Source organism: Mustelus asterias, chromosome 29, assembly GCF_964213995.1.
Source record: "Mustelus asterias chromosome 29, sMusAst1.hap1.1, whole genome shotgun sequence".
NCBI lineage: Eukaryota > Metazoa > Chordata > Chondrichthyes > Carcharhiniformes > Triakidae > Mustelus > Mustelus asterias.
Genome location: NC_135829.1, coordinates 3,257,151 through 3,273,619, shown reverse-complemented (window position 1 = coordinate 3,273,619; position 16,469 = coordinate 3,257,151). Strand labels below are relative to the sequence as shown.

Sequence of the window (16,469 nt, the reverse complement as noted above, 5' to 3'; positions counted from 1 at the left end):
ACAAACTGAAGACTCTTTATCTGAATGCGCACAGCATTCGTAAGTTTAAGTTTATTTATTAGTGTCACAAGTATGCTTACATTAACATTGCAATGAAGTTACTGTGAAAATCCCCCAGTAGCCACACTCTGGCGCCTGTTTGGGTACACTGATGGAGAATTTAGCATGGCCAATGCACCTAACCAACATGTCTTTCAGACTGTGGGAGGAAACCGGAGCACCCGGAGGAACCCCACGCAGATACGGGGAGAATGTGCAGACTCCGCACAGACAATGACCCAAGCTGGGAATTGAACCCGGGTTCCTGGTACTGCGAGGCAGCAGTGTTAACCACTGTGCCACCGTGCCGCTATAACGATAGCGCACATTGAAGTAAATAAATAGCCATTCCAGAGGTGTGGCTACAGGATGACAAGGGTTGGGTCCTGAGTATTGAGCGGTATGTGACATTCAAGAGGAATAGGAAGCCAGGTAAAGGTCATGGGATAAGCACTGATAATCAAGGATGGCATTGATCCAATAGTTGGAGATGACCTTGGTTCAGAAGATCAGGATGTAGAATCAGTTTGGGTGGAGATGAGGACTGTTTGGGGAAAGAAATCACTACTGGGAGTGTCTACAGGCCCCCAAACAGTTTCCACAATGTAGGACAAGGTATGCAAGAATGAATATTGGGTGCTTGTGATAAAGGGACGGCAATAATCACCGGGGATTTAAATCTACATATAAACTGAAAAAAATCAGATTGGCAGTTGTCGACTGGATGAGGATTCGCAGAATGTTTTTGAGACAGTTTCTTAGAGCAGCATGTTGTGGAACCAGCCAGGAACAAGTTATGTTAAACTTGGTATTGTGTAATCATAGAAACCCTACAGTACGGAAGGAGGCCATTCGACCTATCGAGTCTGCACCAACAACAATCCCACCCAGACCCTATCCCCGTAACCCCACATATTTGCCCTGCTAATTCCTCTAACTTATGCATCCCAGGACACTAAAGGGCAATTTAGCATAGCCAATCAACCTAACCCGCACATCTTTGGAGTATGGGAGGAAACCGGAGCACCCGGAGGAAACCCACGTAGACACGGGGAGAACGTGCAAACTCCCCGCAGACAATGACCCAAGCTGTGAAGCAGCAGTGCTAACCACTGTGCCACCGTGGCACCCTAATGTGACAGGATTAATTAATAACCTCAGAGTAAAGACAGCCCTGGGTAGAAGCGACCACAATATGATTGAATTTTACATCCATTTTGAAAGGGAGAAGAGAGGGTCTCAGTCTCGTCTTTTAAACTTAAATAGGGCAACCATGAGGGGATGAAAGCTGCGTTTGATGAAGTGATAGGATACTAGGCTAGAGGATAGATCGATGGAGAAGCAATGGCAGACCGTTACAAGGGTACTTCAGAATACTCAGAATAAATGTGTCCCTACTGTAAAGAAAAATTCTAAGGGGAGGACTCACCATCCATGGTAACTAAAGAAGTTAAGGAAAGCACGATACTTAAAGAAAAAAGCATTTAACTGTGCAAAATGAATGGCAGCTCAGAGGATTGGTCAGAATATAAAGAATGGCTGAGAATGACTAAAAGGTTAATCAGCAAAAAGAAATTAGAGAACGAGAGGAAGATAGCTAGCAATGTAAAAATCATAAAATCCCTGCAGTGCAGAAGGAGGCCATTCAGCCCATCGAGCCTGCACCACCGGCAATTCCACCCAGGCCCTTTCCCAAGTATTTACCCTGCTGGTCCCCCTGATACTAAGGGGCAATTTGTCATGGCCAATCCAGCTCACCTGCACATCTTTGGAAATGCATAGCAAGAGTTTCTACAGGTATTTAAAAGGAAAAGGGGAGTGTTGGTCCACTGGAGACAGAATGGGGAGTTAATCGTCCATAATAAGGAAATTACAGATAAAATGAACAAATATTTTACTTGCGTCTTCACTATAGAAGTTACCAAATCATTCCAGTAATAGTTGTAAATGAGGAGGTGGAAGGGAGAGGGGACCTTGGTGTAATTGCAGTCACTGGGGAATCTGTACTGAGCAAACTGATGGAGCAATGGGCTGATGAGTTTCCCAGTCCTGATTCATCCTAGGGTCTTATCAGAATGGAAAGTAGCAAACATAACCCTGTATTCAAGAAGGGAGGGAGGCAGGAAACTATATAGGCCAGTTAGCTTGATGTTTGTCACGAGGAAGGTGTTAGAATCAATCATTAAGAAGGTTATAACTGGGCAGTTAGAAAATCTCCAGGTAATCAGTAAGAGTCAGCGTGGCTTTGTGAAAGGGAAATCGTCTTTAAGCAATTCGAATTTTGGAGGAGTAACGTGCACTGTCGTAAAAAGGGGAGCCCGATGGACTGTACTCGGATTTCCAAAAGACATTTGATAAGGTTATTGTGAAAAATAAATGGTGTAGGGGGTAGCATATTAGCATGGATAGAAGGCTGGCTGGTTGGCTGGCAGGAAACAGAGAGCATGCTTAAATGGGTCTTTTTCTGATTGGCAGGATGTGATAAGTGGAGTTTGACAATGGTCTATCCATGGGCTTCAAATCACAGTAACTTCATTGCAGTGTTAATGTAAGCCTTACTTATGGGCGGCACGGTAGCACAGTGGTTAGCACTGCTGCTTCACAGCTCCAAAGATCTGGGTTCGATTCCCGGCTTGAGTCACTGTCTGTGTGGAGTTTGCACATTCTTCCTGTGTCTGCGTGGGTTTCCTCCGGGTGCTCCGGTTTCCTCCCACTGTCCAAAGATGTGCAGGTTAGTTAATTGCCATGCTAAATTGCCCCTTAGTGTCCCAGGATGCGTAGGTTAGAAGGATTAGCAGGTAAAGATATGGGGATAGGGCCTGGGTGAGACTGTGGTCAGTGCAGACTTGATGGGCTGAATGGCCTCTTTCTGCACTGTAGGGTTTCTATGATACTTGTGACTAATAAATACTCTTTACTTTAATTTACATTCATGACTTAGATGAGGGGAGCGCAGGCATCAAAGCTAAATTTGCAGATGACACAAAGATAGGTAGGTAAGTATTTTGTGGAGAAGACATAAGGAAGTTGCAGACACATAGGTTGAGTGGGCAAAGGTCTAGGACATGGAGTGTTATGTGGGAAAATATGAAGGTTGTTCATTTTGTCCGAAATAATAAAATGCAGAGTATTACTTAACAGTGAACGAGTATAAAATTCATGGTGCAGAGGGATCTAGGTGTTCTAGTGTGGGTCACATGTTGTATGCAGGTGCAGCAAGTAATTCAGGAGGCTAATGGGATGCATTCCCTTATTAAGAAAGGAATTGAACGTAAAAGTAATGCTTCAGTAATACAGGGTGTTGGTGAGACCACATCTTAAATACTGGGTGCAGTTTTGGTCTCCTTATTTAAGGAAGAACAGAAAAGCCTCAGAGGAGGTTCACTAGATTGATGCCTGCACTGAGAGGGCTGTCATGTGAGGGAAGGTTGGACAGGCTGGGCTTGTTTCCACTGGAGTTTAGAAGAGTGAGGGATGACTTGATTGAAGTCTACAAGGCCCTGAACATTCTAGACAAGGTTGTGGAAAGAATGTTTTCTGTTGTGGGCGAGTCCAGAGCTCGAGGGCACTGTTTTAAAATTAGGGGTCGCCCTATAGGGCAGCGAGGAGGAGAATTCTTTTCTGAGGGTTATGCAACTTTGGAACTTTCTGTCTCAAAGTGGTGGAAGCGGGTCGCTGAATATATTTATAATGTAGAGGTAAATAGATTCTTGTTGGGCAAGCGAATCAAAGATTATCAGGCATGGATGGGAATGTGAAATTTGAAACACAGGCAAATCAGCCTTGATCTTATTTAATAGCAGGGAAGGTTTGAGGGGCCTAATGGCCTACTTCTCCTATTTTGCATGTTTGCATGGAAACAATTCTTGATGAATTGGGAGCATCACAGCAGATGTGCTTCATACAATATTGAAGTAGATTGGTTTGAGGCTACTGCCCAGATAAGGAAGCAGGATGCAGCAGTTATAAACACAAGGTTACTGTTCCAGATTTCAAATTAAAACCAACCCTGATATAAAAGCAGCCAAATAACAATTGTTCAAGCTGGGAGTTTGATTTTGTTTTCTCTAATTTATTGTTTTCTCAGTAACTCACTAAGCCTCTGTAAGGAGAGAAAAGAGCTGACGTTTCGCGTCCAGATGACCCTTTGTCAAAGCTTTAACAAAGGGTCATTTGGACTCGAAAAGTCAGCTCTTTTCTCTCCTTACAGATGCTGCCAGACCCTGCTGAGATTTTCCAGCATTTTCTCTTTTGGTTTCAGATTCCAGCATCCGCAGTAATTTGCTTTTATCACTAAGCCTGTCTGGTTACGTTGGAAATAAGTAAGCTTTCCAGATGTAGGGGACCACAGGGATTTTGGCCTTTTAAGACACCATCATTCTTCCAGCAGCCCCGTGTCTGGTCTCTCTGGGTTATGCTATAAATAAGATCGTGTCCTGAATTTGCACCATCAGACTGCCACCTGCAGTGTTGACTTTGACAGGAGCACCTTTTATGAATCATTTCTGTGTCTCGGGCTGTCATTGCAACGTTCCGGACAAGCTATATTGCTTGTTCCTAATTCTGTTCCATTAACTCCCAATTTTCCTGTTATCCGCGATGGCCCTTTTCAGAGACAAGGTGCTGCCTCCTTTGGTTTTTTTCAGTAGTTTGTACACGAGTTACAATGGGAGGCTTTCATGGTGTTTGGTAACCACAGCTTAATATCCACATAGAATATCAGATAGGGTCACCTGATCAGTGCAGCCCTGACTGGTTTAAAGAGTGTTAATTCAGTGCAAATTTGAACCAGAATGTGACTGAAAATAAAGTTGAATCTCATAATATCACAACCTATAATTTATGGTTGGTTAGTGGCGTTTACCTGATACTGGACAAATCTCTGAGGACACAGTCTGAGGATTCGGGGTAGACCATTTAGGACGGAGGTGAGGAGACATTTCTTCACCCAAAGAGTGGTGAGCCTGTGGAATTCATTACCACAGGAAGTAGTTGATGCCAAAACATTGAATGTATTCAAGAGGCGGCTGGATATAACACTTGGGGTAAATGGGATCAATTATGGGGAGAAAGCAGGATTAGGCTATTGAGTTGGATAATCAGCCATGATCGTAATGAATGGCAGAGCAGACTTGAAGGGCCAAATGGCCCCCTCCTGCTCCTATCTTCTATGTTTCTTTGTTGGCCCACAAGATCAAATAGATGTTCAAATGGAGAAGTCTAAAATCGCCAAAGTCCTGGATGACCATAGGCTGCTCTCCCCTTTGAGGGGGACAGCTAAGTGGCGGTTATTTAACTTGAAGATCACCACACTTCAGGCGAGGGGCAAGATTGAGAAGGCGGGTCTTTATGAATAACCTCAGCCAGGACGGGAATTGAACCCATGCTGTTGGCGTTGCTCTGCATCACTGACCAGCTGCCCAGCCAACTGGAGAAGTTTATAGTTGTGACCACTTGCATCCCTGTCAGGAGGTAGTGAACTGCTGATGTGAGATTGCTGCAAGGGCTTGGACCATGCTGCTTCAGTTATGAGACTTGATTGGGGCCACCCTGATCCAGCTGTGACCTAAATTGTCAGTGAACCACAAACCCAACCTTTGGACAATCAACAGGATATCTGCCAGACTTAACTTGACTGTCTTATGTAACAAGATCATTACCTGTAGCAAATTAAAAAAACATGGAAATGCTGCAATTCTGAAAGAAAAGCGGCGTCTGTAAAGGTAAATGTGGATTAAAGTTTTAGATATGGGTCTTCCATTGGAACTCCACTGATTTACCATCAATCTCACATTTGCAACAAATCTGGAGCTTTATAGAAAACTTCATCTCTACAGTGCCTTATATCACAGAAATGTTTGGAAGGACGTCACAAGTCAATTAATTGAAAGCAGCAATACTGTTTTGTGGCAAACGTGGCATCTTGTTTCTGCAGTGTTTTCCCACAAACAGCAGTTGGGTGATTGGCCATTTACTTGGTCCATTTCCAATAGTGCGGTAGATTTTTGTTTAGCATTTATGTGAATCACAGAAGCAGACAGATGGGACCTTGATTTAATGTCATGGGAGAATACCAAATCTGAGTATCAGTTTAGATTATGTGCTTAAATCCTGGAGTGGGACTTAGTCTATGACCTGATTGGATGTGAGTTTTACCAGCTGAGCTGATCTGACAGGGTGATGGCCAGATAGCAATTTCTGTTGACCACTTTTATCCCCCTCCCTATTCCCATTAGTAATCTAGGGGCATGATGACTGATTACAGTGCCAATTCAGGGGAGGTCAACTAACTCAGCATGGGCCAATGATCAGGTCAGTCCACCCGGGTTCTGTCTACAGTAACAGGTGGTGTACAAATTCTTCTTGTCTGAAGGTTATGGAGTGACGAGATTAACTTGATCCCAGATATTTCAGTGCTGATGATAATCATTGTGCCTGATTTTTGTTTGTAATTAATTTTCTTTCAATTCAGTTTTCCACAGGCAACAAATCAGACGCTGCTGGACAAATTCAAGCGACAGTATGAAGGGAACAATTATATAGAGTTCCCAACAGTGATGGAGCAAGCCTTTATTATAAAGCACTATGCAGGGAAAGTCAAGTACCAAATGAAGGTCTGTATTGCCTGATAAATTGGGTTCCATTGATCAAGAAGAGTATTGAATAGATAATAGAAGGGGACATAGACCATCCACGTGATCAAGTGTTATAGCAAAAAATGTACTTTGTGCTGTGCAACTAACTTGTACAGAACAGGAAATGTCTTGGATTTAATCATTGAACCCTTACAGTGCAGAAGGAGGCCATTTGGTCCATCGAGGCTGCACTGACTTTCTGACAGGGCATCTTACCAGGCCCACCCCCCGCCCTATCCCTGCTAATCCCCCTAACCTTTGGACACTAACGGGCAATTTAGCATGGCCAATCCACCTAACCTGCACATCTTTGGACTGTGGGAGGAAACCAGAAGACCCGGAGAAAACCCACGCAGACACGGGGAGAACGTGCAAAAACCACACAGTCACCGAGGGCCGGAATTGAACCCTGGGTCCCAGCACTGTGAGGCGACAGTACTAACCACTGAGAATTAAAAAAATTAAGTATGTTTAAAGGATTTTGTTAGCAAGGGTCTTGTGGGGTAAGGAATCAAAGCGCACAAATTAAGTTGAGATGCAGATCAGCAATGATCAGATTGAGTTTCAGAAAAGCTCAAGGATTTGTGTGCCCTCCTCCTGCGCATGTGTCCCTGGAAAGAATAGGAAATTGAAGGAGTTGCCAGAGGCTTTCGGTCCCAGTGATATTGTATCTCCATGAGAGCTGGTGTCCCTGGGTGGTATGGGGTTGGTGTAAATTACCTTCAACTGCATGTAAAGAAAAATTGCAAATGAAAAATATAATCGTTCGCTATAGCTTCCTCATAAATGTATGTTGATGTAGGACTTTCGGGAGAAGAACACCGACCACATGCGTCCTGACATTGTTGCACTTCTGAAAAGCAGCAAAAATGCCTTCATCTGCGGTTTGATTGGCATTGACCCAGTGGCTGTCTTCCGCTGGTCAATACTGAGGTCCTACTTCCGAGCAGCTGTGGCTTTCCGAGAGGCCGGAAAACGCTACATCAAGAAGAAACCTGGTAAGGGCGAGCGTGGGTACGACTGTGCCTTCGGTCGTTGGGCATAGAGGTGGTGAAGCACCTTTCCTGTTGATATGGAAACATGTGTTTGAAGTTTCTTTTTTAATAAAAGGATGCTGGTTAGAATTTAATGTAATTGATAATCTGTCCATAATGGTGTGAAAACCTTTGGCCATAAACTCTTGTATTCCTGTAAACACTGCAAGTTCAAAGTTCTTCTGATAAGGTACTGTTGTATTTTTGCCACACAAGTTTGAAATGAATGCAATAGGCTGGCATAAAGACATTATACATGAGTGTCTTCTCCAGTGCTTTTAAGAGAAGGGCAGAATCACTATATTGTGTAAACATAAAAAGAAACACCACAGATGCTGAAAATCTGAAATAATAGCTGGAAATGTACAATAGGTCTTTTAACATTTGACCAGAAAGAGGAAAGCTGTGTTTTGTTTTGGATTACATGGGAGATATGACACAAGTAGGCTAATTGATTTGCAATCTGTCCATGCCATCACGTATGTTGCACTCGAGTTTCCTGCCATGTTCTGGATACAGGAGAGGTAATTCCGTTTCTCTAAGAGGCTTTCTGTTTGTCAGGATATGGAATATTTTTCAATATATGCAGCAGATATACTGGTACAATCAAATTTGACAAAAACTATTGAATCTGTCAAGAAGCTAACAGACACTCAATTCTTGGCACAATTTTTAAAAATGGTAAATTCTTTAAGTGTTTGCAAAACGCACCGACGCATGCAAGAGAGCATTCTGTTTCAACGCAATAACTATAAAGTTGCATCTCTGAATACCTTTCATCAGATGACTTAATTGCAACAGAGATCTGGGCCTGAATTCTCCCATCCCCCCCCCCCCGCCACTGGAATTTTAGCAGGCGGGGGGGCGGATCATGTAAAGGTCCATTGAAGTTGGGCAGGAATCTCTGGTTTTCAGGTGAGCGCGGCCAGAGAATCCCACCCCTCATCTTTGGATGAAAAGAAAATTTCCCATCCATCCATTGACCATCCAACTTCCCATCCATTGACTCTTCTACACTTCCCGCTGCCTTGGCAAAGCAGCCAGCATAATTAAGGACCCCCACGCACCCCAGACGTACTCTCTTCCACCTTTTTCCGTTGGGAAAAAGGTACAAAAGTCTGAGATCACGTACCAACCGACTCAAGAACAGCTGTTGTCAGACTTTTGAATGGACTTACCTTGCATTAAGTTGATCTTTCTCTACACCTTAGCTATGACTGTAACACTACATTCTGCACTCTCTCGTTTCCTTCTCTATGAACGGTATTCTTTGTCTATATAGCATGCAAGAAACAATACTTTTCACTATGCTAATACATGTGACAATAATAAATCAAATCAAAATTTAAGCGGTTCATGCAAATCTATTCCTGGGAAATATTCAGCAACTGTGCAGATACCACTCATCTGGTCTTCCAAATGTAACTCTTCTCCCCAACATCTTAAGCTCAGGGAAAGAAAACAAATGGAGGTAAAAATTTCTAAACCACCTCAAAGAAGAATTTGCAGGAAGCTCCCATTCCCAAGTATGAAACCAGGAAAGGGAAAATGGGCATTTACTTCACTATATTCCACCATTAGATTTTGCAAAAATGCGTACAAAATCCTTTTTCAGTTAGTGGATTATTCCAAACAGATTTCTAAAGCAGTCGGTCTTCAGTTCAGTCTCCAATCTCTTTTATGTCCGTTGATTTCAGCAGGGTAAGGAGTTTGATACAGCAGAAAGTGCCAGATATAACATTGAGTTTTCAATGAGAACTTCTCCGGCAAGTAATGACACTCAAAATGGGCAACCCATCTGATGTGTGAGACTAAAAATTCATTGCCTCATGACTTACAGTTCACCTTGGCATCCACTGCTTAAATTGAGCAGCAAGGGTTGTGCTGGTTCTTTCCTCCTCCCACTGCTGAAAAGAATGTTAATTTTTATGACATTTGGAAATGTATTTTTGAAGAAAAATTTATAATCATTCTTTACCCCCATCCATTTTTCTCCCTTTCTCTTCTCTGCTGATGTTGCTGATTGTTACTCATGCAACAGGCACCTCATCTCAGTGACCATTTACATAAAGCGCAAGCAATGTGTGTCAGAAAATTATTGGGGTTAATAATAACAAAGTTATTCTGTTAGCAGCAGAAACTGAGCCTGATCTTGTCCTCTCGGATAGCAGCAGATGTATTTGCCGGCATGGGTCACCGTATTATTTTTCCGGTCCCCGTAACCCAGGATTGTTCCTCAAGTTAATTTTATTGGCCACACCACCGCAACTGAGAGCTGATTCGCCACAGAAGGGATGAAACCTGGACCATTCTGGTGTGGATGGCTCAGTGTTACTCTTGGGCAATTGCGTAATTGACCATGGAAGAGTGGTTTTTGATTGTGCGTTATAACTGACCAACTTTTGGTAAAGGAATTGCAGTTTAGAAGATGTTTTGTGAATTTATGCCAAGACTCGATGTTAGACAGTGCATTCGTATGTTACTTAAACATGTGGCAGTTGGGAGTCTCTCTGAAGTTTTACCAGCTGAAGAAATAGTGATTGGAGTGATTCCTTGTAACCTCCTGTTCCCTGCATTGCGCTGGACAATGTCTGACTTGGAAACCTGAGAGACATTGAAATGACCAGTGAGTTACTGAGTGTCGCCGTGATGGATGCCACAGATCATTTTGATACCTGGTTTAATTTGATACCTGGTTTGAATTTTTCTAAGATGGAGTTCTCACTGCAGTGGGTTTGAGAAACATGTACCTTGCCATCAAACTAATGCAATGATTTGTTCCACCATTGGATTTAACGTTAGAGGCTGACATTTAGGGACGTAATGCAATAATTGTGGTACTTGAGCAGCATATCATGTAAGTGTAGAAATTCACGGGGTTTGTATTGCACAGAATCATTCGCTTAAGCGATGGCACATTCACTACAACATAGAATAACACTGAGACGACTCCACTATGTAATTTCACGAAGATGCCATCAGAAATATACACAGAGAGGATGCAAAAACAGATATCTAGTTTTAAATTGCATTGATTGGCTTCCAGAAGCTGGGTGATGCATGTCTCTTGGAGCATAAACCGTGATATAAGGTTAACTTCTGGATATTCTGGCGAGTTAATGGAAATGTTTAATAATCCCACAAACATTAAACTCCATCTAGTGGTGGAAAACTTGAATTTGCAGTATTTAATCCATTTGATGGGTCCAGAGGTATTTACAGTGATATTTTTGAACATGTCACTTGTCAGACCTTGGGATTTTTACAATCTGAGATTGACCTATTTCTGTAAGTTACAGGTTGTGAGCAATTTAATGTTTGCTGTGATTGGGTACCCATGTTGCATTAGTATGATGGTTTATGTGGGCTTTGGTTTGCTTTATTTATTCTCACTTTAATCAGTGCACTTCTGCCCTTCTAGATCTGGGGAGGCGCATTTATTTTATAGAAAGATGCATCATCATGCTGTGGCAGCTGGTCCACACTCTGAATTCTCTGCTTAGTACAGCCTTGCTCTGTGTAGGTCTATTGCTGCTGCAGAAGTAGAACACTGCTCTTTATATCTTCTGCTCTATTTAGAATAACCTCTGTTTCTTCTCCCTCCTCTGTACTTAAAATCAGCAAAAATAAAATACCTTTGTGAAAACGGACAGATTTGGTTGCCTTTCTCTGCGAACAGCAACCGTGCAGTTCCAGTAACTTGAAGCCGTTGAAGGAGAAAATCTAGTGCCCTGGTTTAATTTTGTAGATGGTGGTCTATTGGGTGTCATAAAAAGCCAATCCTATTAGAATATCATTGTACGTTACATAATTTCTCCAGTTTTCTTTCCTGCCTTTCATCTGTTGTCCTGAAGAGGCTGATTTGCATTTGGAAACACAGTGCCACGGGCAAAAGCAGCCCTTGCCCAAGCAATTCTTCATGTGCAAGCCCAGATTATGAGTTTGGTGGGTTCTTCAGCTGTGGGAGATGTCAGATTTGAGCTTGAACCTCATAATCCACAAACGCACCCCCGTTTTAGTTAACGTAATTCTGCATCTTGTTGCCTTGCTGATCCACCATCTTCATTTAAGATTGTCCCACCTAGACCTGAAACATTCGGGTGGCAACAGCAACTGGATCCGTAGACAAAAATTGGGGCAGTAATAGTTTGATTTTGAAATTTAAAACACTTGTTTTTATTAGGCCAGCTGTAATAATTTTGAGAGCTCATGTAGGAGTCTCCTTCATAAAGAGTTCAATGTTAAACTAGATGGAAATTGATGAAACCCTTTCAAAAAGCGTATTACATTTTGTCTCTGGTTTTTAAGTTGCATTACTTAAAAAAAAGACTTGTGAATTTCACTGTTGCTAATATTTTGATTCGTGCTGATTTTCTTAAACAGCTGGTATGTAAATTCTACCTTTCTCTTACACTGCCTTTTTCCTCCAGTCAAATGCATATGCAGGCTTTCTGCAGTTCACTAGAGTATTAACTCATTATCACTAAATTAGAAAATTAGAATGCAAAACAGTCTTATTTTCTAACAAAAAAATAGATATTAATGATTAAATATGCTTCACTATAATTGTGATGTTTGGATTCTTGTAGAAGTTTCTCAATCTTTCAAATTTCTGTCTGTTATGAATATCTCCATCTTGTATCTTTTATTTTTTTCTTTTGTTCTTATTTTTGCTTCCCAAGGGCATGATGATGCTGTTCCATTCCCGGGTTTGAAAAGTGTCGATAGTTTTAGCTTTCTGCATCACCCAGTCCATCAGAGGAGTTTAGAGATTCTCCAGAGGTGCAAGGAGGAGAAGTACAGTAAGGCTCCAAAATCCAGCGATATTCTCTGACATTCCACTTACCCACAGGAAATGGGAGTCTAAGAGCATTCACTCAGGGCTAGTGGTCTTCATTAACTTTGTATGACGATGAACAAAATGTTACTGCTCTTGCCAGTTAGCTGAGGTTAACTCTTTGGGTTTTGCCAATGTGAGGGCATGGGAGCACTATGCCGGACTCTGTTTTAATGTGATCCAACCGGGTACTTGTGGCCTCACCAGCTGCTCACAGTGGGTAATGAAGACCATTGACTTGAAGCCAAACAACACCAAAGGATTCTGGGATGTTTGTGGTTTCCATACCACACGCTTTAATAAAGAAGGCATATTATGTATTTTAGAAGAAAAACTGTGGGTAAATAATCCAAGTTTCTTATGTAGTCCAAAGGACTTGTGGAGGATGAAATGAGAAACAGGTTGTGACTTCTTTACAAGAAGTCTCCAGTAAGCTTTCCAACGATTAAAAGCCTCAAAATACAACTTCAGATTTTTCATACTGTGCCCTGTATTCTCAAACATGGTGTGAATATACATCCCACAGTTCTTTGGCTTTGCTGAAAGAGTGAATGGTGTTGGTCTCAATGTCCTCTGTGTCCATTTTCTCAGTTTTCCCCTTCTGTGTGGCTATTAACACTAGTTCTGCATGATCTAAGCTGATCTCCCTGCTTGAGTACTAATAATTCCAGCTGACTCTTTCAATTCAAGCTGAATAACACCAGTATCAGCGCACCTCACTACTTGTGTATAAAAATGAACACATTAATTGAGGAAATGACGGGGTGGGGGGAAGTGATTAGCTCCTCTTTATGGAATGTGGCAGCTTCTCCCCTGGTCTCCAGCACCCCCCCCACCCCCCCCTCCCCCTCCTCACAACCCTTCCACCAGTTACACTTTGTTTTAATTAGCTAATCAGTTGTGTGTTGTCTAGATTGGTTGGTTTACAATCAAAGTGCTGCTTTCCCACGCTGATAGCATCAGGGCTTGAAGTTCAATTTACTGTTAATAAAATTTAATCGAAAACCCAAGTACCAATGTTTGTAGACAAGACGAAACTTGTAAGTCGCTGTTTTAATTCAAAGTTTCAGTGCTGTATTTTGAAAATTTCAGTTTAGTCTGACCTTGATGGGATGTGAGAATTGTGCACAAAGTGAAGTACGATGCCACAGCAGGTGAAGTTTTAACTTCTCAAAATCCATTAAGGTTTTCTCAAACCCAAGATAAGTATAGTCGCTCAGGTACTTTTTGTTTGCATGCGGCGCGTTTCCTTTCTTGTCAATTCTAATTTGTATAGGCCCCCAGGGGTCTTTAAAATTAAAGTAAATCTCCCAGCAGCTGGCAGAGGAAGTATCTACATACTTACACATCCAAGGAGGTATGCTTAATGGCAGATGATTTCCCTTTCCTTGTTAGTGAGGAGAGATGGGCGTGTGTTCACCATCGGGGAAGGATAGCCATGTATTCATCGTGGGAAGGGTGGCCATGTGTTCATTAGTAGGAAGAGGTTGCCTCCTGTTTGATTTTTTTTTTTGTCCTCCTAATTGGAAGCCAGCTTCTTTTGAAGTTTGTCCAGAAAGCATTAATTTGAATGTGAGCGAGGCTGGATGTCGGACTTAGCTTAGCTACCGTTGAGTGTTTTGATGCTGAATGGATTTCAAAACATTTCCTCTTCAAACACGAAAGTTCAATACATCAAGTAAGGAGTGTATGATAAAGGATGTTGTTAAATAGCTAGCCAGAATTGGTGATCAAGTATAGTGAGGTATTTTTATTCACTAAACTGGTTTGATCTTGGCTGGGCTAGTTCACAGTTCCAATTCAACTAAAATTGAGTGCATCTATTCCTTTATGACTGGTACAAATCTGAGCCTTTATGCCAACTCTACCAAGTGCGATTTGTAGGGTGCCAGTGAGAGCCTTCAGTTTGAGGTGATGTAAGCAGAAAATATAATTAAGCTTTCTTCTGTTCACTCTGGAGTTCTGGTTTCTGTTGGTACAATTGATAAATGGTAGATCTCAGATGCTCCCTCAGTATTTTTGTTGATCCCCTCGCTTCTGGTCTTGTGCCCATGCTGACCAGTGTTTTGATTATGTCTGCGTGTTTTGTCATGTGTTTTCAGCTTCCTGTCTTTGGTTTGTGCATAATATGGAAAGGCTCTGGCTGTGATTTAACTCTTGAACAGAGAAATAAATTTTATAATGGTGAGACGTTATAAAGCAGTAAATTCCAACAATTTCTCCAGGTATCAGGGCATAATTTGACATTTTTTTTTGTATTTCTGTTTTTAACGGTATTGCTTATTCCATCCCGCCATGATCATGTGTGGAGTGAGTCTGCATGGCACCTACAGAGGTTCTGTAGGAATGCTTCAGGTTGTCCCTGCTAATTTGCCTGCAGCATGCTGCACCACATGCATGCTTCACTTTTGCTACTGCTAGTTACTCTCTGATTAGCTACCATTTTAGCACTTGTTTTGTTTGCTGTGACAGGTATTACAAGGAAAAGCCCAAGGACGCCATTATCGAACCTGCAAGGAACAAACACCATTAATGACAAATCACCACGGTAAGGACTTATCCATTTGCTTAAATACAAGGCAATACTTGTTACTTGTAACAAATGCAAGTTGTTGTTTGCCATATTTTTTAAATACTCGTTGCTTCAAACATTTTTTCATTGTATGTTATTGATCCTAGATGCTAGAAAGAAAATTTGATAAAACTGGCTACATCTTAGTGCATTCTTTGAATGCAAAATTTTAAAAAGTGACCTCTCAACTTGATGAAGGTAAACTGCTAGAGTGTTTATCTTATGATTCATAATATAAACTAAGTATTGGCATTGAGATGGGAAAGAAGAGACACAATTGGAATAATTTTGCTTCCTAAATTACAGTGGGTTGAACACTGGCCTCTCACTACTGGTATCTGGGTAAAATCCAGAGAGGTAAAGGTTCCTCTGCTGCTGGTTGTGGTTTGATGTGAAATATGAACAGTTTTCACATCTAATTGTTGCTCTATCTAATCTGGAAATACTTGTTCCTGACCCTGTGAGACCAACATTAACTATCTTCATCTTGGTGAATTCTTGGGGGCAGCACGGTGGCACAGTGGTTAGCACTGCTACTTCACAGCGCCAGGGACCCGGGTTCGATTCCCGGCTTGAGGCACTGTCTGTGTGGAGTCTGCACGTTCTCCCCGTGTCTGCGTGGGTTTGCTCCGGTTTCTCCCCTCATTCTGAAAGACGTGCTGGTTTGGTGCAACCAGGCGCCGGAATGCGGCGACTAGGGGAATTTCACAGTAACTTCATTGCAGTGTTAATGTAAGCCTTACTTGTGACTAATAAATAAACTTTAACTCTTCAGAAACTGTATGTGGCTAATTTAATATCACACTTTGGTTGAGCCATTTGAAGTTTGAATCAGTTTTCATGCCCATTTGCAATATGGTGGCTGCTGTTCCCTTGGCACCAGATCTACATCTGTTTGTTCTAAGGAATGAACTTGGCCATTTCCTGGCACAAGGCTTCTCGAGCATTGCCGAAAGGGTTGTATGGGCCAGCAATGTGAAAACTGATTCGATGGACGATCTGGCCATTTAGGGCTAAATTATTGAAGGACATATGAGTGGCTATAATAGCGACTGTTTTACCTTGGCCACCCTTGATGCTTGCTGTTGGAAATGTACAAGTGTGGGAACCTCTGCTGGCCTTAGTTGTTTGTGCTATATGGTTTCTTCACAAGGTGTGTTTGCCATTGAAACACTCCCTTGCTTTTTTCAAGATTGTTAACATTTCAGAAAATGCTGGAAAAACTCAGGTCAAACAGCATCTGTGGAGAGATGAACAGAGTGGAAATGTCATCGACTGAAATGCCACCCCCCTCCTTCCCTTCCTTCCTCCCTCTTTTTCGCTCTCTCTCTCTCTCTCTCTCTCTCTCTCCC

The 16,469-nt window shown here is 42.1% G+C and overlaps 1 protein-coding gene across 3 annotated transcripts in view; it reads left to right on the top strand.

Moving 5' to 3' along the window:
* Nucleotides 1-16,469, top strand: part of myo9aa (myosin IXAa) — a 298,687-nt gene that overhangs the window by 198,773 nt on the left and 83,445 nt on the right. For 2 of the 3 annotated variants that reach the window (XM_078199939.1, XM_078199937.1), the window contains exons 13-16: nucleotides 6,512-6,653; nucleotides 7,477-7,672; nucleotides 12,391-12,510; nucleotides 15,018-15,093. In XM_078199939.1, coding sequence (XP_078056065.1) covers nucleotides 6,512-6,653; nucleotides 7,477-7,672; nucleotides 12,391-12,510; nucleotides 15,018-15,093 — 534 coding nt within the window. The remainder of the gene's footprint in view (nucleotides 1-6,511; nucleotides 6,654-7,476; nucleotides 7,673-12,390; nucleotides 12,511-15,017; nucleotides 15,094-16,469) is intronic. The other variant, XM_078199938.1, reaches the window with a different exon arrangement.